General features: G+C 37.1%; 2 protein-coding genes across 2 annotated transcripts; both read left to right on the top strand.

The window, feature by feature from the left end:
- Positions 1 to 775: 775 nt before the first annotated feature.
- On the top strand, positions 776 to 14,382 carry LOC129277558 (5-hydroxytryptamine receptor 1-like). The gene is made up of 3 exons (XM_064110704.1): positions 776 to 1,182; positions 1,780 to 2,455; positions 12,189 to 14,382. The coding sequence occupies exons 1-3, from the start codon at positions 847 to 849 to the stop codon at positions 12,416 to 12,418; spliced, it is 1,242 nt and encodes a 413-aa protein (XP_063966774.1). The 5' UTR covers positions 776 to 846; the 3' UTR covers positions 12,419 to 14,382.
- Positions 14,383 to 17,273: 2,891 nt separating this feature from the next.
- On the top strand, positions 17,274 to 27,572 carry LOC129277556 (5-hydroxytryptamine receptor 1-like). The gene is made up of 3 exons (XM_054913716.2): positions 17,274 to 17,765; positions 23,706 to 24,378; positions 25,058 to 27,572. The coding sequence occupies exons 1-3, from the start codon at positions 17,457 to 17,459 to the stop codon at positions 25,282 to 25,284; spliced, it is 1,209 nt and encodes a 402-aa protein (XP_054769691.2). The 5' UTR covers positions 17,274 to 17,456; the 3' UTR covers positions 25,285 to 27,572.

Below are 27,572 nucleotides of genomic sequence, written 5' to 3'. Positions count from 1 at the left end.
TTCAGGGATGACAACATCTTGACAAAGTTGTTATCATTTTCGTTTTAGAATGATATAGCAAACTCCCACATAGGGTCTTCAGTTTCGCTTGCAATTTAATATTACATTTTTATTGTGATTTATACGATTAATATTTCTATAATTTAATATGTAGCATCAATACTTTGATAGAATAGATCAAAGACTGAAAGAGGGCATAACATGGGCTGGAGTTGTATTAGTGAGCAATATGGACAGGGGTGGATCCAGAATTTTTCAAGGGGGGGGGGGCATTTTAGAGGATAAGTTTGGCAAGCAAAAAAAAACGTCTTCACTATCAAAGTGAGGTCATTTTGTTCCGGTAAAAATTGACAAGCAAAAAATATCGAGGTCATTTTGTGGCAAGAAAATTTTGACAAAAAAAAGGGGGGGGGGCCTCACCAACGTCTGTATGATATATATTTCCCTGAAATATTGTCTGTACCTCTGCGGCCTACCTGGATCCGCCAGTGAATATGGAAATAATCAAAATTGTTAAAAGGATATCCTGTTTGACACGATGACGAAATTGGTCCGCTTTTCAAGTTAAATGGTAACTCTATTTCCTTTTATACTTCTTATTTTTCTCATACGATGCCCTTCCCCCTTATGATTTGAACCAAACACTACCAGGAAGCTGACATCAAAATAAAATTCCAAACTGAGTTTCCTCGTTGAAATATATTTTGGTGCGTGTGGTTTGTATTTTTAATTTAAAAACGTTTCTTCCTAGTTTCATTAGGATATCACATTGCTATATAAATTGGTAAACAGTCAGAATCGACTTAGTAAAGCTTCTGACTGATTATTGTTCCTATACTCATCATCATGGTCGTCACCGATATCAATGAACACGACAATGTGTCGACTACTACCCCGTATAATCCATACAGTGGTCTGCGGATCGACCACCAACCGACGTCATTGGTGGCCATCGTCGAGGGTTTGACGATGATCATCATCTTTCTCGGGTCGTTGATCATCAACCTCATCGCTTTGGTGGCCATCCTCCGTGATAAGAAACTGAGGAGGAATGTTCACAATTGGCTCATCATCAATCTGATCATCAACGATCTCGGTATCACGATCACCAGTATGTTTTTCTCTATCATATCCGTCTTCGATCACGGGTATATTCTGGTTCATAGTGATATCTTGTGTTTAGTGAGTATATCTTGATCTTTGTTTATAACTAATACAGGTAGGATTTTAGACCTGTTTGGCATAATCTGTCCAATTCAAGACTCAAAGAAATATATATTTATTTTCATCCATTTTCACAAAATATATTTTAACCTATATTATACAGGATCATTTGTCATAAAAGAATAAAGATATATAATAGATTTGTAAACGAAAGAAGGCGTAATTCCGTAAAAGCTCAAGCTTGTGGCAGGATATGCGCCTGTGACAATTGACCTATTACTGTGACACAATTACAGGATACAAACGCAAAAACTACATCAACAGTAAAAGCAACAAAAAGATACTCAATTCAATTCAATACTCGAAATATATTGCGGAACTAAATTTGTACTGTACATAGCCTACATTAGCTTCATTATGGAAAACAAACGATGTCATTTAAGTCTTTATGTAAGGAGATAGTGGATATAATATTGCAGAACAGTGAAAGATGTAGAAAATTCATGAAATACAAATAATGACATTTGGGTCAGAATTATGTTTTCCTCAGCGTCAAGAAACACTTATTTCCAGGTTCATGATTATTACCCGACATTTGTCTGTTTGTCTCTGCAGATAAACGGGGCTGGTGGAACTGGTTTCTCGTTCGGTAACTTCGCCACTGTCCTGGCCATATCTTTAGATCGTTTTCTGTCCGTCGTCTTGCCGAGCCGCTTCCCTCCATCAAAGACCCGCATCATCATCTATATCGTTTTCTGCTGGGTGGTTCCCATCGCCAATATTATCCCACCTTCCTTCGAGTTAATTTCTGACTTCAAATACCATCCTTTCACCCATCATTGTTCCCCAATCTGGCAAGCCTGTCTCTATTACATCATCTGCGTCATCATCCTGTTCGGCATCACCGTTCCCGTCATGGTCTTCTGCTATATTGGTGTCTTCTGGACCTTGAGGCGTCAGCAGCAGGTCCTTCGATCTTACACCAAGGGCCGCGCCGACGATCCCGACGACGACTCCCTCGATAACGCCGGGGAAACCGATGACAGCCTACAGGTGACCAATCCAACAACCAATACAGGTTTGTCTTTGGACGACCTGCCAAGCCGCGAAGGCAAGGTTTCCGAGACCGTGGAAGAATCCTCAACTTCCAACCTTGATCGTCATGGCATATGCAAGTTTGATGAAGGCAACTCGAATCAAGAGAAGATTGACAAGAAGATGATGAAGCAGAGGAGCAAGCGAAGATCCTTGCAGAAGAAACTCACCACTGATAAAAGAATTGCTATGACAGGTACGTCCAGGCGCGGATCCAAGATTTCGTGGGGAGGGGGGGCCCAAATTTGACCTGATTTTTGGCGCCCATGTGTACTTTTCGAAAAATGGCGCCCCCTCCCTCCCGGCCTTAAATGTATTTTGAATTATCTTATTACATAATCACATTTTAAAAAAAGGCAATTAAAGACCACTTTTTTAATGTGTTCTTGAAAAAAATCCATGAATATATAATGTAATATCAATGGGAGTGTTAAGCGCGAGCGATTTTTGGGGGTCTCAATTTGGTTTAACTTCTCACCAGAGTAGGCCCTACTAGGAATATTGTGTGAACGGGAGCTGTAGTTTCTTTACTAGATGTTTAGAATAGCCTTCAATAATATCAATGATAACCTCTTGGGAATAATGCAATCTCGAAGCAATCGACTCAATCTCCTCATCAGTGGCGAAGCTGTGATTTATTCAGCAGGGTTGCACGGGGGGGGGGTGGGCTTGTTGAACTTTTGTAGAGGGCACCAAGATAAAAAAAAAAAAAAAAAATGGGGGGTAGAAGTTAAAGAAATTCCGAAATTTTATTCTTAAAAACACATTGAGGTATCTCACAAGGCCTAAATAAATAATAATAATAATAATATAGGGTATTTATATTGCGCACATATCCACCTTGTTAGGTGCTCAAGGCGCTCCTATATTACCCGGCTAAGCTAGGCGTTTATAGCGCACACAGCTTTTTAAGGAATTACTTCCTACCGGTACCCATTTACCTCACCTGGGTTGAGTGCAGCACATTATGGATCAGTTTCTTGCTGAAGGAAATTACGCCATGGCTGGGACTCGAACCCACGACCATCTGTTTCAAATTCCGGGGACTGATCCACTGGGCCACAACACTCCAATGATAACGATAATGATAACGCGAAGTGCGATATATTTGACATAATATTTGGAAAATAACATTATATTTCACCATAATCCCTTTCCTTTTCTCTCTTTTTTTTCTTGGTCGTGATTTTTTTTTTTTTTTTTTGGGGGGGGGGCAAAACGCCCATTTCCTAACAGTCATTTCCTAGCTTTACTTTATAAACAACATTAATGTGCAATAATCTCATAAGCCCTATGCGAGATAAAAAGAATAATTAAATTTCATGTATTTTGACCTGAAAATTGAACATTCTGGGCAATGTTTGTGAACCTGAACAAGATGCGTATGTAATTAGATAATTACTACGAGCGCGAAGCGCGAGCAGAAATTTTTAATGTGCGTTCTGGCCTAGTCGAAAAGGGACCTGTTAAGGACGTTTTGAATTAGCCATTAAGACGATACATATTTCAACGATTAAATAATGCGAGCGCGAAGCGCGAGCTGAGCATTTTTGATATTCCAACCTAAAAAATTAGATTTCAAACCCCCAACGGGACACTCGATTCATGTTTTGTCACTCATGAAAAATGATGGGTAGTGTTTTGTATCTTCCTACATTAATAATGCGAGCGCAAAGCGCGAGCAGAAAATTTTCGATATTCTGATCTGAAACTGGAAAATTTTACCACGTTTTTGATAAGATCAAGATGCGTATCTCAATAAACATGCGTGCACGTGTTTTAGAGTTAGACAGAATCTGGGCATTCTGAATACATTTAATTTTTCATCATGAAAATCAATAATGCGAGCGCGGATCGCGAGCTGGAAATGATATTTGAAATTCCGATATGAAATGGGTCAATTTAAGCAATATTTAAAGCACTGTGTATATAGGGTAATTGTGAAGTGGATGTGGAAAGCACTTAATAAATGATGCGAGCGAAGCGCGAGCTGATATTTTATTATTATTTTAAACTAGGATCGAGACATTTTAGGCCTAAGGACATTTTGTCATTATATAAAAATGATGCCTATCTTCTATTCCTCTTCCTAAAACTTGTCGATATATTTTTCTGAAAAAGGGACAATTTAGTTATGAATTCATAAAAAAAAATATTTCATATTTATTAATCTAATAAGCCTAATGAGTGCGTGAAATTTGTTGACAGTGCATGAGGCCTGAAAAACTGGATATTTTATATTTTTTGTAATCATGAACAGCATTCATGGGTTGATACATTTATAGCAAATAATGCGAGCGCAAATCGCGATCCGAAATTTTAAAATGGGGGGGAATTCAAGTAGTTTGTTATAGAATATATAGGTACATTGGCGTACCGTGTGTCACGGCATTGGGGGGGGGGGGCACCACCACAAATTTGGTGTCACTTAGGGAGCGCGCTCAGTTGCCAGGTATGCTGGCCTAATAGAGAAATTTTAAGTACATGCAATGCCATTAAACGGATAAGTATCTCACTGATTAAATAATGCGAGCGCGAAGCGCGAGCTAAATTTTTTTGATATTCAGACCTAAAAGGGACATTATAAGCAAATTTTTTTGTAATCGTGATACGTACCTGTCTCGCTAAACAAACAATGCGAGCGCGAAACGCGAGCTGAAATTTTTGTATATATTGACCCCAAACAGGGACATTTTAAGGACTATATTTTAGGTATCCATTAAGAGTATAAATATATCTCAGCATAGTCATCTAATGATAGTGGCATCCTTTGCTGATTTTGTTAGAATTACATCTAAACATATGAAGCACTTTTTGTAGTCATTGTAATCATGATTATCATACGCATCTCACTAATCAAATACTGCGAGCGCGAAGCGCGAGCTGAAAATGTATGAAATTCAGACCTGAAGAGGGGCATTCTAAGGCTTGTTTGTAGGAATTCACTAAGTCCTTATGTATTTCACTAACCAAATGATGCGAGCACGAAGCACGAGCTAAAAATTTTTGATATTCAGATCAGAAAAATTGACATTTTAAGGACTGATTTTAGGAATTCATGAAGAGCAGACATCTCACCAATCAACTAATGCGAACGTTAGCACGGACAGGAAATGTTTTAAATTAAGACCTTAAAATTGGGCAATCACTTAAAGGGGAATGAAACCTTTGGAATAAGTAGGCTTGTGTCGAAACAGAAAAATCAAAGAATAAGAACAAAGAAAGTTTGAGAAAAATCGGATAAATAATAAGAAAGTTATGAGCATTTGAATATTGCAATCCCTAGTGCTATGGAGATCCTCCCATTGGCAATGCGACAAGGATGTGTGATGTCACAAGTGAACAACTTTCCCTTTGATGGACTATAAAATACCCTCAAAATGTCTCTTTCTGCTTTTTCTTGTGGTGATACAAACTTTTAACCATGATGTATTCTTTAAAAAAAATCTGTATTACATGCCCTCCTATAGAAAGAACACATGATCTACTGATAGATGTGATAAAAGCGGCAATTCAAGTGAAATATATACTAAAGAAATGGGGAGAGTTGTTCACAAGTGACATCACACATCTTTGTCGCATTGCTAATAGCATTAGTGATCACAATATTCAAATGCTCATAACTTTCTCATTATTTGTCTGATTTTTCTCAAACTTTCGTTAATCTGTTTCTTTGATTTTTCTGTTTTCACACAAGCTATCTTGTTCCAAAGTTTTCATTCTCCTTTAAGTAGTCATGAAAAAGAAGAAAATGTCACTACATAAAACAATAATAACTCCAATTGCGAGGAAATATATGTGGTGTATATTGATTTGAAAACGGGAGGTTTTAGTACAACAGGATTATACATCTCGTTAAACAGTCTATGCGAGCACCAGGAACAATGAAGACCTAGGCCCTGAGGAAACTGTTTCATAAAGTCATGAAAAAAAAAAGCTTCTTATGTAACATGATTATAATATAGTGTAACATTATAATAAACAATAATTTCTTGTTTCCCCATTACGTTTCTCTTCCTTTCTCCCTCTTTTTCTCCTTTTCCCCGTTTTTTTTTTCTTTTTTTTTTTGGGGGGGGGGGGGCAGCCGATGGGGGGGGGGGGGGGGGGGGGGCAAGTGCCCATCATGCCCCTGGTAGTTACGCCACTGTGTAGGTATACAGAACTCACCAATCAAACTGCGAGCGCACAGCGCTAGCTCATAGGCCTTCATTTTTGACAATCGAGACACCTGAAAAGGAATATTTTGAGAATCTCATATGAAATACACAAAGATAATAGGTAGGCCTACAACATTTTAAAGTTTCGCTTAATTTCACAAACCAGTTATATTCACATCCTTGTCGGTATGCAAATGAGGAGACTGATGACTCACTCACTCACTACTTCATTTTGTATTTTAGTATATGAAATATGAAATATTCCATTTTTCTCCATTTTCGTGTGAAACAACGATTAATTGCTCCCTGAACATGAGCAATTAGCATTGTTTAATACTAAATGGTTCAATCAAGTTGGTCCATATTGTAAAATCTGTAAAAAATGAAATATTGTACAATTCTAACAATAAAAAACAAAGGAATTAGTGAGGGACATCATCGACTGTCTCATTTGCATGTCACTGAGTTGTGCATATCACTGTTTTTTGAAAAATAAGCAAATTTTTTTTTTTTAATGTCATAATTTTTTATTTTACATCCGATTTTGATGAAATTTTCAGCATAATACTTGTTTGATTTTTCTCTATTTACTCAAATCAACATTTTTTGGGGGGATGGACTTGTCCTTTAAGAAATGAATGCGAGCGCGAAGTGCTAGCTGAAAACTTTTTTAATGATGAAATGACAAGGACATTTTCAGTTTTTGGATTAGAATATAAATTATTTTCAGCTTGTGCTTCTAGTTCGCATAACAAAAACTGTGAGGTCGGGATGCGTATGTAACTAAACAGTGATGCGAGCGCGAAGCGCGAGCTCAATTTTTGTATATACTGACTTAAGAAGGACTCTTTTAAGGTATAATTCCTATTCTAAAAGTTCTTCCTTTTTCTCTTCGTCTTTTCTTTCTTTTTCTTTCCTTTTTTTTGCGCCACCATGGGGGGGGGGGGGCAAAAACTTTGCCCCCTGGATCGGCCTATGTATATTGACTTGAAAAACACTAACATTTTAAGGACTTATGTACGTGTGATCGATGGAGAGGATACACACCTCACTAATCAAATATTGCGAGCGCGTAGCGCCAGCTGAATTTGATATTAACCCCTTTTCTGACCCTGAACAGGATACCTATCTCGCCAAACAAACTTCAAACTCGAGCACATTGATTTTTGTCTATTATCGTAAAAACGGATTATTTTAAATCAGCCGCATTAATGTAACCTTTTTGGGCAGGAAATAAATTTCACTATAAACAGGCAATACGAGCAATGTTGCACCCCCGGTCGAACATGAATTTGCATGGAGCCCCCTAAGTTCAAGGTCAATTTGGCGCCCTCGGTTGAACATGAATTTGGCGCCATGTGAAATATCACTTTGCCCTCCCCCTTCTGAAACATGTATTTGTCGCCTTATGATCAAACATCAAATTAGCGCTCCCTTAGTTCGAACATCAATTTGGCGCCCCGCTAGTTTGAACATAAATTCGGCGCTCCCCTAGTTCGAACATCAATTTGGCGCCCCCCCCCCCAGTTCAAACATCAATTTGACGCCCCCATCTAGTTCGAAAATCAATTCGCCCCCTCCCCTTGTTCAAACATCAATTCGGAGCCCCATAATTCGAAAGTCATTTTGGCGCCGCCTAGTTCTAACATCAATTTGGCGCCCCCCTCGTTCGAACATCAATTTGGCGCCCCTAGTTCGAATATCATTTCGGCCCCCCCCCCCCCTAGCTCGAGTATCAATTTGGCGCCCCCTAGTTCCAGCATCAATTTGGAGCCCCCTAGTTCGAACATCAATTTGGCGCCTCTACGTCGAACATCAATTCGCCCCCCCCCCCGTTCGAACATCAATTCGGCCCCCAGTTCGAACATCATTTTGACATTCGTTCGAACATCATTTCGGCGCCCTTTTGGTTCGAACATCATTTTCTTTCCTCCTCTTCCTCTTTTTTTCTTCTCGTCCTTCCCCCTCTTCCTCTCCCCTTTTATTATTTTCTTTCCCCCGTTCTCTCTCTTTTTCTTCTCTTCTTTCTTCCCTCTTCCTCTTTCTCCTTTTCCTTTTCCCCTCTTCCTCTCTCTTTTCCCCTCTTCTTTCCCCTCTTCATCTTTTTTCTCCCCCCCTCCCCTCCCTTTTCTTCTCTTCCTTCCCCCTTTTCCTCTTTTTTTCTCTTTCTTTCCCCTCTTCTCCTTTTTTTTTCTTTTCTTTCCCCTCTTCTTTTTTCTTTTCTTTCCCCTCTCTTTTTTTTCCTCTTCTTTCTTCCCTCTTCCTCTCTCTCCTTTTTCTCCTTTTCCTTTTCCCCTCTTCCTCTCTCTTCCCCCCTCTTCTTTCCCCGCTTCCGCTTTTTTCTTCCCCCTCCCTTTTTCTTCTCTTCTTTCCCCCTCTTCCTCTTTTTTCTCTTTCTTTCCCCTCTTCTTTTTTCTTGTTTTCTTTCCCCTCTTCTTTTTTCTTCTTTTCTTTCCCCTCTCTTTTTTCTTCTCTTCTTTCCTCCTTCTTCCTCTCTCTCCCTTTTTTCCTTTTCTTTTCACCTCTTCCTCTTTTTTCTTCCCCCTCTCCCACCCCCTCCCTTTTCTTCTCTTCCTCTTTTTTCTCCTTTTCTTTCCTCTTTTTGCTCTCTCTCTTTTTCTTCTCTTCATTTCCCCTCTTCCCCTCTCTCTCTTTCTTCCCCTTTTCCTCTCCCTTTTCCTTCCCTTCCTTCCCCTCTTACCTTTTTCTTCTTTTCTTTCCCCCTTTCCTCTCTCTTTTTTCTCCTCTTCTTCCTTTCCCCCACTTCCTATCTCTTTTCCCCTTTCTCTCTCTTCTCTTCTTTCCTCCTTCTTCCTCTCTCTTTTTTTCTCCTTTTCCTTTCCCCCTCTCCCTCTCTCCTTTCCTCTTTTCTTCCCCCCTTTTCCTCTCTCTTTTTTCTTCCCTTCTTCCCCCTCTTCCTTTCTTCTTTTCTTTCCCCTCTCTTCCCCTCTTTTTTCTCTTTCTTTCCCTCTCTTCTTTTTTTTTAGCTGAAGGGGGGGGGGGCCAAGGCCCCCTCGGCCCCCCCCCCATGGATCCGCGCCTGGGTACGTCACATCTGCGGTGCCACACCTACATATACCTCCCCTATATCATTCCCATTTTCGAGTGCATGCGTCAGTATAAACCTTGATGATAATCAACCATATTTCTCACATAGATCATCAAAGGAACAATCATTCCTGAGATCAAATACTTAGAATTGTTTTACCTGATCCAAAATCTTGTTATACTTTAGATTTCTGTTTAAATATGCAGTGTACCTGAACTACCGCATTTTGACATCGTCCCGCTTCAAAACCTTTGAATAGGGGCAGACTACCAACTGGCACCTTTCCTGACAAGTGGAATATGACCAAAATGTGGGCAGGCACGTAGCCAGGGGGGCGGTGGGGGCGGTCGCCCCCCCCAAAAAAAAAACGTCCCCAAAAAGAAAAAAAAAGGAGAAAAAAGAGAGGAGAAAAGGAAAAGGGAAGGGAGGAAAGGGAAGAAAGGTAGCTTTGTGTTTTTTTATTCTTTATTTTTTTCTCAAAAGAGAAACTCCTAAACTCTTGCTCTAAATTTATATATGAATTTTTCTTCCGCGCTGCGCGCGGTCAAATGACAATACTGAAGTTCTCCATTGTTTCCCAACCCTGTTTTTCCACCTCAGCTATATGTGTTTCTTGCGAGTTAAAGTTCAAATGTATACATTAGGGCATGGAATTAGAGTAAGGATAGGCCGAAATATATTTTTTTTTAATTGATCGCGCAACTTCTGGTCGGGTCGGCTCCGGGCGGGTAAAATCTTTATATCAATTTTTGCCGTCACCTCCATAAAGTCAACTTCTCCCGCTTTTCAGCTCATTACTAAACAACCATAATTTGGGGGCAAACAGGTACCTAATTTTAAAAGAGGAAGGTATAAAATTCGTATCGTATTAAATGAAAAAGTACAATATTTTTTATCAAATTCTGTTAAACTTCATGTCATTTCCCTGCACATTCATCTCCTGTCCTGTTTTGCGCCCTCATTTTGAATGACACTTAAGTTTCTTTATAATTCAAAATGAAGCGCTTCAGGATAAGTCAAAGAAATTAGGCATCCTTTTTTTATATAATTTCAATAAATCACAGAAGTTTCAACTTTTTGCGCACTATTTTCCTTGTAATGAAATTCAATAATCTTAGAAAATCAATTGAATTAGAGCCGATAGGGTATTAGAGATATCTGCATTTGATGAAACGTCCGCTCTTTGAAATTCCAGAGTTTCATTACTCTGCGCGGGGAGGAATATCTTCCTCCCGGCATATACACTTCTTCTCCTCTGTTTTGCGAGTTAAAGATATACACTGTCGCTAAATTGTTTGTAATCAAATCTGATCTTTCCAAGGGAAATATTGAATATATCATTGAGAATACCCTTTTCTCGGGACCCTTTTCATGGCCAAAAAAATTGATAAAACGCTTCAACTCCCGCGCTTCGCGCGGGGTTATTATTAGGCTCCATTGTATTCCTTTTTTGTGCGTTCACAATCACTTTTGAAAACAAGGTTCATGAAAACAAGGTTCAAAATCACAATATAGTCAACTGAATTGGAGCTGATATAGGTACTAGAGACAAGAGAGACGGCTCCTTTTCATTTTAATTTATGAAACACCAAAAGCTTTGCGCTTCGCGCTGGAGGGGGAAACTCCCCCTCCCTGCACCCACCCCCTAGGGAGCGCGCTCTGTAAGTGTTTGCACGCTTCGCGTGCATTTACCGCCCCCTCCAAAATGAAATCCTGGCTACGCGGTTGAATGTGGGAGGAAATGGAAAGGAAAGATGGCCATTCATCCCTCCCCCTCCCTCCTTCCGAACTGCCCTTCGGTTTTCCTAATAAACTAATGATTACTGATGCCCTCCAATACCTTCTCCCATTTAAAGGGTTGCTCCGGATAATATTTATATCTAAATAAAAAGAAGTAAAATTCACAGAGCAAAATGCTGAAAATTTCATCAAAATCGGATAACAAACAACGAAGTTATTGAATTTTAAAGTTTAGCAATATTTTGTGAAAAGAGTTATATGCACGTTGTCATGAATATCCATTAGGCATGTTAGGTGGGCTGATGATGTCACACTCCCACATCCTATTACATGAAATCATTATTGTTTCATTTTTTCATAAATGTGTAATGATGTGTCTCCATTATGATGAAATAAGTTGCAGCAATAAATAACTAATGCACTTAATCAGTTGTCAATCCAATTGTTTTATTTGCCTCCGACGAAGATTCTGCTAGGATCGAAAGCTTAGGCCCCTTTTTGACTTTCTAATTTACTCCATTGGCTCTCTTTTATTAGATAAGCAGTTTTCAGCAGCTTCTTTTTGCCATTGTTTTATTTCTTAGTAGAAAAAACGTGAAATAATCTAATTTCATATAGTAAAATACAAAAGAACAATCGGGGACATGACATACTTAGCCCACCTAATGAATATTCATGAAGACATGCCTACAAGCGTTTCACCGGAATAATGCAAATCTTTAAAGTTCAATAACTTTGTTATTTGTTATCCGATTTTGATCAAATTTTCACCATTTTGCTTTGTAAACTTTACTCTATTTATTTAAGGATAAATATCTTCAGCCTGGAGTATCCCTTTACCTCTATGACTTTTTCGTTACGGTTAATACGAAATACCGGTACTAATGTAAGTGATGAATGTGCAGACACTTTCTTCGAAGAATGAAATGAAAATTAACTTAATATTTTTTTCTTGTCTTCTTCTTCTTCCTCGTTCCATCCAGGCACCCTTCTGGTAATGACTACCGTGGTCTGTTGGGCGCCTTACTGTATCGTCCATTCTTGTTTTATTCCTATCCATGTGACTCATTCATTGGGTGTGTTCACAATGTGGCTCGCTTACATCAACTCCCTCCTCGATCCAATCATTTATTCATTCATGAATAGAAGAGTTCGTGCTCGATACCATGCCATGATGTCTAGCTTCAGAATGACTGTATGTAAGAAAAAGTGAATCGTGTTCACATGGGACCGTCGATGATTAAAATTGTTTAGTGTTAAATGTAATTTCGCACAAAATTAAAGAGAAAGTCAAAAGGGGCCTAAGCTTTTTTTTTTTTTTGCCTCCGACGAAGATTCTGCTAGGATCGAAAGCTTAGGCCCCTTTTGACTTTCTAATTTACTCCATTGGCTCTCTTTTATCATATAAGAAGTTTTCAGCAGCTTCTTTTGGCCAAAATTAAAGAGAGCAACACTTTCTTGGCTGCAATGTAAAAATCACCATTCTACTTAATCCTCTAATCATAATTTCAAACTTTTACGTCAGACAGGAATCACCTTAGTCTTACCCTTAGTGTCTTACAGACCCAGTAGTCTAATATCAAGATATTACGATAGGAAACTCATGTCTCAATAGCGTATGACCCTATCATTATTGATTCTTCAGCCAGTAGACATAGTTTTTAATTAGCTATACCATAATTGTTATCACATTCAAACACTGATTATTTTTAAGTAGGGAACTAAATAAAAAAAATTTAAAAAAAGAAGATAACCCGTGCCTATGAACCCGGAATAGGACATTAACCAGTTGGTTTTAATTATCCGCACCTTGAACATGTATATATACAGTTTATATAACAATTTGTCTTATGTAAGTTATATGATTAAAATATTAACCAGGAAATTACTATTCTTTGTACATTTATGTCATTTTTGGCCCTTTGTATTTAATATCATGTACGATCTCCGTCATGCAGTAGGCCTTTGTATAACTACTTATCATGCTTATGGGGTTATCATAATGCGATTTAAACAATATGATGTAGGCATCACGAAACTTTTTATCCCTTATAGCTTGACGACTAATATATACAATACCTACTTAAGAATGACATGTATGAGTGTAAGCCTTTAAGGAGAAGAAGTCTTTATTTTGCAGAAGAAGGGGGAAATTTATCATGTAAAAAACGGAACAATAATGACATTTACAAGTACTATGAACGACGATAAAAACTGAAGTGGATTCCTGTCAGGAAATGAGTGATTGAAGTATCAGTGTTGGTTTACAAATATCATATAACTGAAATTATATCTTTATAAAAATAATTATCCCATATTATAAGACTACTTACTTACAATTAAATGAACAGAAGTGGTTTTATATTTCATAGTAAACCAATAGGTCTACGAACGGTTTATCAGTTGATGCTAAGTTTTCGACCTATTTTCTCATAAGTATCAATTGTTCGGATCATACTACCATCATGACCATGATGACCATATAGCTACTGCGGACGTAAATACAAAAAGCAAAACAAAGTAGGGATAATGGGAGGGGGAAATTAAGGGTGAAGGGGGAGAATTATGAGTAAGAGTATGACAAGTTACTCTATGATATACTTCTATATTTCACCTTTAGATAGGTCACCCCAACAAAATACCCACACACAGCCCATGGTAAAATGAACATGACAGAAATCTTCCATTTAGTTGCTTCCACTTCTCATTTCATTTCATGGTTTATTTATTTTCAGTAAAACAATCATACACATACTGCAGCTAAATAAGCTGAAATGTATTTATTTACAAAGGTATAACAATTGCACATGTAGCATACAACAATAATGTTATAATGGTAAAACTAATGGTACTTTATGAAAAATCCAGTATACAAAATGAATGTATGATGAAAATATGCACTTCACGAGTTATTAAGGAGATTGATAAAATACGGTATTGCACTGTGTTTAAAACGGGAGGTCCTGCATTTGTATTGCATATACTTTTGTTTATTGCGTAAAGTCATGCAAACAACGTTCCTTTCCGGTAACCAGTTTTTACAATGTGGATTCTTGCTCACAGATACTGCAAATTCACGTCTATCAATCTCTAAATAAATCTTTATAAATAGGATAAATAAGAAACCTTCGTATTGTCGTTTATGATTCTTTTCAAAATAAACTGTATATCATTTTTATCGTCGATGGATTGCGAAGTATATTCATTGGTGTCATTTGGTCATCCCCCTCCCCCATAGCCTCTTGTCGAGGCCCTGGCGGCTGCTTCCCGAGCGAAGCGAGGGATTCCCTAATTCGCGAAGCGAATTAGGCCTGGCGCGAGCCAGGGCCTCTTGACATCTGAACTGAATTATATATTCATGAGGAACGTCTTCCTAATGAATATACATGAATCATGATATTACCGGTCACCGAGTAAACCAATGAAATGTCAGAGCTGTTTCGTTTTGGGTTCGGAATACTATATAGTATAGTAGTCCATTATTCTGCAGGGGATTCATTTAATTGCGGGACACTAAAGGGGATATAACCAGCAAAATGCTACAAGTAGTGGTACTACTACTACTACTACTACTGGCCGTAACAGACCCATCACCGCCCCGAAACTTCCCGGGAGATACTGCTCAGCCGCTGGTCAGACTCGAGTCAACTACCAGCAACTCCACCCCAGCTTCCCTCACTGCACTGCACAGCGGAGATCGATAATCGACGCCACGGTTCGACCGGTGGAATCGCATGAAATATTACATTTTTTCCATATCCTGTGGGTAGATTTACAAAGACATCTCTTTGATATTTCGTCGTCACTCTTCGCCAAGAATCCAAGGGTCGCCATTCAAGATGAGCTCATGAATATTTAATATGACGTCATAGCAGCTCGCGCTCTCATTGGATGATTTTCACCGACCAGTTTTTGGTCGGTGAATTGGTAAAAACAATAAAAAACAAAAGAAAGTCGGTGAAATTCGGGTCAGATGTCAAGAGGCCCTGTCTCGCGGCGCTCTGCTTCGCTCTGCTTCGCTCTCTCCCTTGCTTTGCCATGTTCGCTCGGAAAGCAGCCGACAGGGCCTCGACAAGAGGCTACCTCCCCCATTGATGTTCACAGTGGGGAACAAAGAGAGAATCACCATCACATTCTTGAATTTTTTTGAGCATTTCATCACTGTACGGATCACATCTTCACTCCCCCCGATCTGCCACTGCTCAAAATGATGAAAATCCATATTTTATTGTTCGAAAAAACCTACCCAATGCCCTGATATTTTTCTAATAAGAGAGAAACAGACACAAAAGAAAAGAGAAGAACAACATTTGAGATATTCTCATTTGAATTTTTCCCCCTATCCATATTCTTATCCTTATCATTTTGTGCAATAAAAGATAAGTCTCTTTTATTGCACTGTGAGCATGGTGAGTCTGGTTTCCTTTGTCATTTCATTTTGGGGACTCCATCAACTCCAAGCCCCAAGCCTAAGATGGCGGTCTCCAACATTTCAAATGTATCATGTGGTCATATATCATCTGCTCAATCATGTTTCAAAACATAAAAAAAGTAAATTTTCAAGTATAATTATATCTTATGTAGAATAAAATTATGTGTGTATAAGTTAATCATTGTGTTGTTTGTTTAATTATGTTATGTTAAAAAAAAGTGATTAATTTTCTAAACTTTTGTTATTGGAATGTGGAAATCAACTGCGCATGCCTAGAATATCAAGGGACATGTACGTTTTTGATAACTACTTATCGATCATCGAACAACATTTAAAGAATATTTATCGAAAATGTAAATTTTATTCACAATGTATATTTCCCCCTATACTTTGGCTTACATGAGAGTGTACACTATTAGTTTAAGGGCAACAAAATATCCCTCTAGCGAATATTATTTGAATACTATCTGTAAAAGACATACAATCACCATAGTTATGAAAGCATGAAAGCAAGATAGATGTTACGCATATAATGGGGTCAATAACCTTATAAAACATTGTTACCTTTAAATGTTTATTATTTTTATTATTTGATTTAGTTTACGGTATTGATTTTGTTTTGTTTTGATAATCTAATGTATATATGTGGTTTCGTGTACATTGTAGGCCTAAATTACATATGATTTTTCCTAATTGTTAATCCCAAGTCTTTCCGTTAAAAAGAGTTTAGTTTCGCTTACGATTCTTACAATAATAATGTACAATAAACAATGAGTAATAATGAACATTTGTATCAATTAGATGATTATATAATCTATGCACATGCATAATTGAATAACTGTTGAGTGTCTCCATTGGGAGAGGGGTCACATAATAAGGGGACGGTAAAAGAAAGGTATATGTGAACCTATTAAAGTTAATCCACTGTCATAATGAATGTAAAGCTATATGCTCATTTCATGATAACTTTAAAGGGCAAATCCACCCAAGAAAAAGTGATTTTAATCGATAGAGATAAATCCAACAAGAATAACACTGAAAATTTCATCAAAATCGGATGTAAAATAAGAAAGTTACGACATTTTAAAGTTTCGCATATTTTTCACATAACAGTTATATGCACAACTCGGTGATATGCAAATGAGAGAATTGATGATGTCACTCACTCACTATTTCTTTTGTTTTTTATTGTTTGAAATATAGAATATTTCAATTTTCTCTTTTTATTCAAATCAACTTTTTGTTGGAGTGGACTTGTCCTTTATTAACAGCATTTGTCGTTATGGCATGCGCCTGTAGTCCAAGCCACATTAAGACAAGATGCAGAGCCCTGGTCACGTCTTTCGGATGGTGACGTTAATATTGTCGGTCCCAGACGCAAATAATCATATCTGATTAATACACGTTTGCTAAAAGAAAAGCACACACATGCATGTGCACCTCTACATCCACACGCACGCATACCTACACCCACACACAATAGGGAATTAAACGTTTGATCAATTTGATCAACAGCTACAGCTCCCCCCGCCCCAACTGGGCTCGTGCCATACACCCGATTCACCATTCGTGTCCCTCTTGCCATCGGGAAGTTGATTTTTAAAGTAATGCTTCCTGATTTGCCTCATTTAATGCTCAATAACTCATTTTTCCATGTGAAATAAAGATTTTGTTGTTATTGTGTGTTGTGGTTGGGGTTAATGTAAAATTGTTTTCTTGATTCGAATCACATTCATTTACAACCTGGTATAAATCACCTAGTCTCATCGACTTCGGCTTCATTTCAAACATCAGTGTCGACACCGCGATCGACCACGGTATGATGTCCAGCATGAATTCATCTACAACCCCATACAGCGGTCTGCAGATCGACCACCAACCGACATCATTGGTGGCAATCGTCGAGGGATTGACGATGATCATCATCTTTCTCGGGTCGTTGATCGTTAATCTCGTCGCCTTGGTGACCATCCTCCGTGATAAGATACTGAGGAGGAATGTTCATAATTGGCTAATCATCAACCTGATCATCAACGATCTCGGGATTACGATCACCAGTATGTCGTTCTCTATTATATCTGTCTTTGACAACGGTTATTTTCTGATTCACAGTGAAGTCATGTGTTTGGTGAGTGTATTTTTATTTGATTATCACAAAAAAAAATAAAAAGTAAGTCGAGCCGAAGATAAGCCTAAAGTAAATTGACATGATCTTGCATGTGCCCAAGGCCGTACGCAGATTTTTTTGCTGAGGGGGGGGGGGGGGTAGGACGCGTAAACATTTTCGGAAAAAAAATCGAAAGCGAGGGAGCGCTTTTGCATTTGGTAATGTGAAATTTAACAATTTCTTGCATACCTTGGGTGAATTTTGTAAAAATTTCAGTAAAAAAATGTAAGCTTTCAAAATTTCTGGGGGGCAACTGCCATGCATGTACAAATGAAAAATCAGTGAAACTTAATACAATCACAAAAGTTAGGAACAAGTACAACTACTGGGACTAAATTAACTTATAAATTGATTTGTTGTATTTCTTGACAGATTAAGCAACAATCAAAAGGTCAGAAATTGTATTTCACAAATCGTTTGAGAAATGCTTGATAAAACAAGGTATACATTTAAATGGGGACCTATGCAGTTTAATGAAAATATTTTGTCCAACCCAGAAGCACATGTACTTTTGAAGAAAAGTAATTCTCATAGCGTTGATTCCCCATCAGAATATATTTTTTCTATCTAATATATTTATTCAGGAGAACATATTACGATCAGTATAAAAACACTGTTTTACATCAATGTCCTGAAAAGGTTAAGAATTTTCATAAAAATCAAAACCGATAAATGAATGCGACCAGCTGCATATGATAAGATAAAGAAGAATGACACTGGGCTGGCAAATCATTATTTACGCAATTTATTAAAAACTATTATTTACAATTTTTTTTAAAGAGGTACCTGAAACCACTTGCAAGATTCGTCACCCATTAGAGAAGCAAACACTACGCATCCATCCATGCACCCAACACACCTTCACACACAATTAATCATCGCTCAAACAACCCCACCCCACATCACTCATATTAACTGCCAGCATACTGTCATTGTTGTGAAAGAAACCACAAAGAAATAATATCATTGAACCGAATCGGTTGGAGGTAAATTTTGATTGTCGATAAAGGACCATAAATATATATCCGGAAGAAGTTAACGAAATTGTTGAGAATTTGTCATAATAAATTACAATCACATGACCATTCAGATCAAGACCGCATTGAATAAACGTTATCGTAACATGACTTCATCTTCATTGTTTTATTTAATGAGTGTATTATTATTATTATTATTATTTGTTTGGCGTCACCTGTGCCTGGGAGGCGAAAAGCGAACTGAATCACTATGACCCGCAGGTCTCTCCTCCCGATATAACTGGTTGGGGGAGTGCAGGTGGACCACTACACCGGGGTTTCCCCCACTCTTATACGAATAGTGCAGTGGGTTCTTGACGTGCAAAGGTGGTGACTTTCCTGTACGCGGGGCTTTCATTTAACGTCCTATCCGAGGGACGGAGTGTTTTCCACTGTAACATAGCCTGCATCTATGGAACAGAGGAGAGACGTTTACACACAACGCAGGCTTCGGTCATCCGCCCGGGTGGACTCGAACCCACGACCTTTCGTTCGACAGGCACACGCTTTACCAACTCAGCCAACAACTTAAGAGCGGGCTTAAGAGTCACATGAATTAAAATTATTGTAATTAAAGCATAGCTCATGCTTTACTTTAATTCAATTATTCTGAGTTTTATTTTTATGTTTTATCAGTCATTCCTAGTTAATTCCAATTAGAGTAGTTTTAAATTCTTATAAATCTCTTGGATAAAATACATACACATATATATACAGTGCGTCCCCCAAAAAAACTATACACTTTTTAAGTGGCTGCCAAATAAAATAATATATCACTTTGGGGGGAGAGACTTATATATATGGAAAGCCAATAAAGTCAACTTCAAATGACACCAAAAAGTTTGAAAACTATTCATGCTTGAGCGAGCACTGCCCACTGAAACAAAGGGTATTAAATTAGGCTGGGCCGGAATTAGCCTTCCAATTTCTTTCAGGTTTTTTGTTTGTTTGGAACTTGCAAAGTTGAGGGTTTTGTGATGAATTAATGATCAATTGTGATCAGTTTGTTGTTTGAGAAAATTTCATGAGTTATTAAATTGAAATTTAATGCATGAGTGATCATGAATTGCAAGTTTTAGTGCAGCATTTTTACTTATCATGCGGATCTCAGCATGGACCTACTACGATCTCAGCAATGTGTTCATGATAGTCAGGAGAATAGGGGGTAAGATAGGTACGTTGATGGGATAAAGGTCAGCAGAACATTTAGCAACCCCTCCCTCCATCTCTACCCCCCTCCCACTTCTTTCCTCCTGAGAGACTAAGCTTGGCGAGGCTGGGCAGGAATTAGCCATACAGAATTTTGAGAGGTCAGTCCTTTGGAACTTGCAAAGCTAAGGGTGTGATGCTAAATTAATGAGTGAGAGAAGTTTTTGTTTTTTTAGGCAAATTTCATGAGTTACTAAATTGAAATTTAATGCATGAGTGAACAGTATATAATTGTAATTTTAGTGTAGCATATTCATCTTGTGGACCTCAGCAGTTAGTTCGTGAGAGTGAGAGTAATGTGATGGTACCCGTTACAAGCAAGAGGGCGAGATATGATAAGACTTGGTTAAAAGGTAATTCCTCTTCTTTGTGTTCTTTTACAAATTAAAATTCATATGTACCCCCTCCACCTCCATTTCCCCGGCTCCTTCTCTCCCCCTCTCTCTCTCTCTCTCACTTCCTGGATTTTAGCCTATTCAAAACTTAACTGCCAAGTGACCGGTGGCTGATGGTCAGTTTTTTTTCTTCATTGAATGATTACCAAGAAATTGACTGATTATGAATATTTATTAAATGATTTATTGAAAAAAAAACTGAATGTTTGATTGATCACATTGTACATTGAATGAGTTGATTTATTGATAAATTGCTGATTAAATGATTGATAGGGGAAAAAATGATGCCCCAATTCAGAATTTATCATTAAATCAACATTCTGCTCTGGACTTCACGCGTACATGACAATAGCAATTAGTCTCTCAACAGGAGGGGAGGGCGGGAGAGAGGGAGGGGGAGGGGGATAAATGTTCTGTTGACCCTTTTTGCATCAACCTACTTCTCCCACTTAAGTCCTATCTCACCCCCTAATCTCCTGACTCACATGAACACATTGCTGAGAGCCACATGATAAAGTTGAAATGCTGCTCAAAAAGTGTAATTTGTGTTCATTCATGCCTTAAAGTTCAATTTAATAATTTATGAAATTTGCTTAAACAACCAAAATTAGTCGCGGTTGATCATTAATTTATCACAACACCCTTAACTTAGCAAGTTTCAAAGGATTTTCCTATCAAAAACTGACAGAAATTGGAAGGCTAATTCCGGCCCAGCCTAATTTTCATACCCTTTGTTTCAGTGGGCAGTGATCGCTCATGCATGAATAGTTTTCCAACTTTTTGTTGTCATTTGAAAGTTGACTTTATTGGCTTCCATGTATGTAAGTGTTTTCTCAAAAAGTGAAATATTTTTTTATTTGGCAGCCATTTCAAAAGTGTATAGTTTTTGTTGGGACGCACTGTATATACAGTGCGAGTCCGTAAAAAATTTACACTTTTTAAATTAAGTATTTTTTAAAGAAAATGTGGGATTCAGAGAGAATTTCTAGCAAAAAAAAGATTGTCCGCTGTTCAGTCATGCGTGCAGGGGATCAAATGAAATAGGTACCTGAATGTACTGGGAGGATACCTCTATCAAGACATATCATGAAACGAATGATTATATATTCATATTTTAAACAATTCAACTTTACAAAAGTGGGACATTTTTTCTGACTCACTCTGTATATATACAGTGCGTCCCAGAAAAAACGAAACCGAAATTTATCGATGACTTATCATAATTTTATCACAAATACAATAGACAAATGACCTACCATTGTAAAGCATAGAATCTCCTCTTTCATCTGAAATTACTTAGATTATTTCACATTCACGCATAAGTGAGCAAAAACAATTTGAAGAGGGGATACCAAAAAGTCATTTGGCGGGCTGTATCTGGGTTTCAAAAAGAAAACCACATTTCTAAAAAGTTCAATATCTGCTCTTTAATTTGATACCTCAATTACAGAAAATGGTAAAAAAATAACAAAGTTCTGGTTATTTGAAATAAGGCTTGAATTTCAATAATTTCATAAAATGAAGAGGTTTTACAGGCTAGCGTTCAAACTCACTCGACACTCCTTTTTGTTGAGGATCAGCCATGCATGAAGTCTTTTGTTAACCATGCGATAGCTTCTGTGGGAAACCGGTGAAAACACGTTTATTTAATGAAATTATGGAAATACAAGCATTGTTTCGAGAGAACATAACTTTTTTACTTCTTGACCATTTTTTGTGATTAAGGTATCAAATTAAAGAGCAGATATTGAACTTTTTAGGCATGTGATTTTCTTTTTAAAATTCAGATACCCCCCGCCAAATGAGTTTTTGGTATCCTTTCTTCAAATTGTTTTTGCTCACTCATGCGTGAATGAGGAATAATCTAAGTAATATCAGATGAAAGAGGGGATTCTAAGCTTTACATTGGTAGGTCATTTGTCTATTGTATTTGTGATTAAGTTATGATAAATCATCGCTAAATCTCGGTTTCGTTTTTTCTGGGACGCACTGTATAAACCCCTCAAAAAAAGTTCGGAAATCTGAGTTTGGCCATTAATTTCTCCCAACTCCCAATTTTACACAATGCATATTTGACATCGTTCAAAAGATCATTTACTTCTCTTTAAAATGATACCATGCTTGTTATGATCATGCCATCACGAAAAGAGCAGGATTCAAAAGTGTTGGATGAGGTCTGAATTGAAAAGCTGCAAAACGAGCAGAAATCATCACGAAGGGTCAATACAGAACATGATTCTTTTGTCGGTGTCAATAGAGATGAAAATCCATTCAAATCAAGCCCCTGCTTCTTCATTTTTTAACGTTTTGTTGTTGTTTATGTAGTGATGGTTCTGTGAGATAACATGGTTTGAAATACCCATGCATGCTTGTTTGTTATGTATTTGCTTAGGCAGAGGTGTTTTGATTCCATGAAAACAAAATAAACCGCTGAGAAACTCATTCATCACCACGGAAAAAAGAACAGTGACTTTCAATATTGTGTCGTTTTGCAACCATTGAATTTTGACCTTGCCTCACATTTTAAGGCACTGCACCTCCATGTGAACCATAATCATATCATGTAGGGTATCATTTTAAAGAGGATTAAATGATCTATTTATTGATATTGATTACACATTGATATTTACTAAAACCAAGGAGGGATTATCGATCAAAGTCAACAGAAACCACTGAGAAACTCACTCATCACCATGGAAAAAAGATTAGTGACTTTCTATATTGTGTTATTTTGCAACATTTGAATTTTGACCTTGCCCCACGTTTCAAGGCACTGCACCTCCATGTGAACCATTATCATATCATGTAGGGTATAATTTTAAAGAGAATTAAATGATATATTCATTTATATTAATTACACATTGATATTTACTAAAACCGATGAGGGATTATCGATCAAAGTCAGATTTTCAAACTTTTTTTAGTTTATATATATATATATATATATATATATGGGTGGGTGTGTGTCTTACTCTATAGAGCGCACAGAGAGGTGTTTTATTTATTATGCGCCTAACAAATAATAATCTTTATCATTATTTTTTATTAATGACAATAGTTCCTTGTCTTTCTGATGTTGTGCTTCAAGCTGTTTGAAAATGACTCAACTCGACCATCAATTTAATTCGAATAATAAAAAATCAATTTTACTTCGCATTAAATAATTAATTTAGATTATACTTATAACAAATCCCAAGTCATTGCGATATAGGCTACAGCATTTGCACAATTCCCAGGATAAGTTAAAAACACCTCAAACTACTATTTGTTTATCTTCACAGATCAACGGTATTGGTGGAACAGCTTTTTCCTTCGGAAACTTTGCCACCATTGTGGCCATATCTGTAGACCGCTATCTGACCGTCATTTGGTCCAGTCGCTTTCCTCCAACAAAGACTCGTATCATCATCTTCATCATTCTCTGTTGGGCATTTTCCGTGTTCAACATCATCCCGCCTTCCTTTGAGTTAATCTCTGATTACAAATATCACCCTTTCACCCATCACTGCTCCCCAATCTGGCAAGTATGCCTCTATTACTTCATCTGCTTCGTCATCCTGTTCGGCATCACTATTCCCGCCATGGTCTTCTGCTACATTGGTGTCTTCTGGACCTTGAGGCGTCAGCAGCAGGTCCTACGATCTCACGCCAACGGTCGAAAACCAGACGACGCTCCTGCAGACGTTATTGCAAGCGACAGCGAGAAAGTCGATGATGACAGCCTTCACGCATCCAATCCGACAACCAACTCGGGCTTGAGTTTGGAAGATCTTCCTGGTCGGTACGGAAATGTTTCTGAGACTACAGCAGAAGAATCATCATCTTCCAACCTTGACCAGCATGTGGATAGTGGTATCAAGGAAGCGACTGCTCATCCGGAGAAGAAGATGAACAAGAAAAGGAAGAGGGCATTGCAGAAGAAACTCACGACTGACAAAAGAATCGCTCTGACGGGTATCTATTTCCTTCCCATCATCATCTCAGTATGCTCTTTAGTCTAGAGATCACCCCCATGATCACAATGAAATAGAGTGGGAGGGGGTGTCCAGGATAAACCATTATAGATCACGTAGATGAATAATGTTTTGTACCAGTGTGAGAATATCTGCACAGTTTGCTGCAAAGTGTAGGTATCAAACCCGTTGTTGAGAGATTTATATTGTACGAAATTATGTGCGTATACTTTTTGGAACGAACGGAGCAAACGAGTGATTTTTCTTTCTATCCAAATACCGAGAACCATCTCTCGTTCGCCTTAGCAACATTCTTGGGATTTTGCTGCCTTCTTTGGTTTCTTATTTTCTCGTAAAATTTTATCTGACTTTGGTCATCCGGTGACACCATTTTTTTTCCAATATGAACAAGTCTAGTAGAATCAAATTTGATATTTTTGCCCTCCCACGTCCCTGCTACAACCTAAGCGAACTAAACTGAGATGCGATATGATGTGATAGATGGTGCAGATGACTATAGTGAGTTTCTATTTTCAATTAAAAACGTGAAGTGCAAGTAAAAACCATGCTCCCATGGCTAATAACATACTGGAACTAATAGGAGGTTCTAACCCTCTTTTTTTTTGGCAACTCAAGATGAAAGTCTATTATAACTTTGTTATTATTTCTATCCACTACAGGCATACTATTGGTGATGACTACGGTGATATGCTGGACACCATATTCCATCGTACATTCATGTTCCATCGATATCAATGTGGCTCATTCATTTGGTGTGTTCACTATGTGGCTCGCTTACATCAACTCCCTCCTCGATCCAATCATTTATTCCTTCATGAATAGACGAGTTCGTGCTCGATACCGTGCCATGATGTCTAGCTTCAGAATGACTGTATGTAAGAAATAGTGAATGAATCGTCTCACGTGAGCATCACTTGCATATTAATGTCAATACTGCAAAATCTGCTTTCATGAAACATGTTCACACGAGAAACTGATGGTTTTAAACCTCTGATTTACAAAGCCTGTTAAACAAATCCAAAGTCATAATTTAGTGACTATATCTTTATCAAAAGTTTACATGATATTGGAAAACTAACCAATGTGTGATTTCTTTAAAGTTTTTATAAGAACAGAAAACCCGATAATCACAATTCTTGTAGAATGATTTTAATGACCCTTGCAAAGTCTCCTCAATCATGTCAATGGTAAATATATTATAGATATAAACCGATTTACCAGTTTATACTGAATATGCTAAAATTAATTGTCTCTTTTATTTCACTTCATTTCGTTTATTTAACATTTTCAACAATTACAGTTTGTTTTACATTTTGACATACAAATAAAAAAACATATTTCAAGTATCCCTGTACAAAAATTATATTCAAGATTATTACATATCATGTTGGAAATGGAGGAGGATGCTAAAAAGCGGAGCTTGTAGAGTGCAGCCTCCTAATAAATATTCTTGTGGTTACATACTTTACATAGCATATACAAATCAAAGTAACAAGTTTTTAATATGTGCATATCTCTTGTGTTATGCATGTTTTTAGTATTTTCTTCATTTTTATTGTCCTGTATCATGTTCGTTCAGAACTCGTGATCTGGGCTCATTGTTTTGTTTCCCTTTTGATCAATAAAAGATTGAAGTGATTTATAGGAAAAAATGAAATGAGGAAGATCCATTGTAATAAAAACCGAAACAACAATACTGAGAAAAACAATCATCCACAAAAACTGTATCAAATGATCCATATTAGATAAAAACACGCAATTAATGGTGAATGCTAGAATCGTCATTATCTCCTGTATTAATTTGATCAGTTTGAACATGATAGTCATAACATTTATTGTTTTAGCGTTACTGTACTTTATGATGTAGTTGGAAATCGGTGTTTAGTGTGTAATTACTGATGTATGTTGTATAGCTTGTGAAATCAATAAAATAGTTTATAATTTTGTTTTAATGAATATACCTAATTGGCTACTTTATAGTTTCTTCTAATATTTTGGTCGTAATAATATGAGTAAGAATAAAATGTAAAATATATGCAGTACAAGTATAGAAAAAAAATGCTCAAACTTATAAGTAACTTTTGATAATCTTCGCTACTGTTGCTATAAGTATAAACCTTTCTAATCATTTTATTTTCATCTTTTTAGACTGTATTATACATTTAAAATATATTATAATGCTTCAGTATCAAATATTATGTTAATGAATAATGCGGAATACGAAAATGTGTAATATATTTTAGTGTTCATGTTTCTCCTTCTCTTCTAAAATATTGGGTAAAAATGCTCCATTGGGGTAATTATGTGCCCAACCAACTTCGGGTATTTCTTTTGGGCATTTTTATTTATCCAGTGTGATGAAAAATTTGCCCATTCTTAAGTAATTACTGCTTATTTTTAACCTTACTGGATAAAATGCTTCTCGCATTGTGTAAAATACTGCGCAAAATTGGTTGGACACATAATTACCCTCGTGGTGGTAAAAAATTTTACCCAATATTTTTTACAGTGTAAATATTATATTCATCAACTCTTTGTTTTCTTCAATGTTTGTAGTAGCATTAAATTGAGGTGGTTATCTTGTGACCAGGGTGATATTGCATGTGAGTGGATTTATATTATTTTGCGTCACATGGGGAACGTTTCATAAAAGGACTTGTTACCATAGGAACTAAGCATCTCGGCCAATCAAAATGAAGGAAAGATATCGGATGTGACAACTTGTAAGACGATAAATGTTGATGAAACATTCTCCTATGCCCTCTTGCATAAAAGTTAAAGGACAAGTCCACCCCAAAAAATAGGATGTAAAATAAGAAAAAAATATGACATTTTAGAGTTTCGCTTAATTTCACAAAACAGTTAAATGAACATCCTTCACTCTAAAAAATGAAATGTTAAATCAACAATTGAAAAGTTGGAGGAGTGACAATATTTTCGAAATGTTGCATTTACCATTTTAATTGGTTCGACCCAACACTTAAATTGTGGTACAAATCTTTATACAAGATATGATATTACATTTGGAAGGTTGTCACTCTTAAAAAAAAAACTTTTTGATGTAAACATTTCATTTTTTGGGTGTTGTCAATATGCAAATAAAGAGATTGATGACATTACTCACTCACCATTTCTTTTGTATTTCATTATATGAAATATGAAATAATTTAATGT

This window comes from Lytechinus pictus, chromosome 15 (genome assembly GCF_037042905.1).
Source record: "Lytechinus pictus isolate F3 Inbred chromosome 15, Lp3.0, whole genome shotgun sequence".
Taxonomy (NCBI): domain Eukaryota; kingdom Metazoa; phylum Echinodermata; class Echinoidea; order Temnopleuroida; family Toxopneustidae; genus Lytechinus; species Lytechinus pictus.
The sequence above is the reverse complement of the archived record's forward strand: the minus strand, read 5'-3'. Positions and strand labels throughout refer to the sequence as shown.

What these genes read in the sequence shown, in the direction of transcription:
- LOC129277556 (XM_054913716.2), top strand. Translation starts at nt 17,457, where the DNA reads ATGATGTCCAGCATGAATTCATCTACAACCCCATACAGCGGTCTGCAG. An exon ending in ACAGTGAAGTCATGTGTTTG is followed by an intron (nt 17,766 to 23,705) that starts GTGAGTGTATTT and finishes TTATCTTCACAG; the next exon opens with ATCAACGGTATTGGTGGAAC. An exon ending in CAAAAGAATCGCTCTGACGG is followed by an intron (nt 24,379 to 25,057) that starts GTATCTATTTCC and finishes TATCCACTACAG; the next exon opens with GCATACTATTGGTGATGACT.
- LOC129277558 (XM_064110704.1), top strand. Translation starts at nt 847, where the DNA reads ATGGTCGTCACCGATATCAATGAACACGACAATGTGTCGACTACTACC. An exon ending in ATAGTGATATCTTGTGTTTA is followed by an intron (nt 1,183 to 1,779) that starts GTGAGTATATCT and finishes TTGTCTCTGCAG; the next exon opens with ATAAACGGGGCTGGTGGAAC. An exon ending in TAAAAGAATTGCTATGACAG is followed by an intron (nt 2,456 to 12,188) that starts GTACGTCCAGGC and finishes CGTTCCATCCAG; the next exon opens with GCACCCTTCTGGTAATGACT.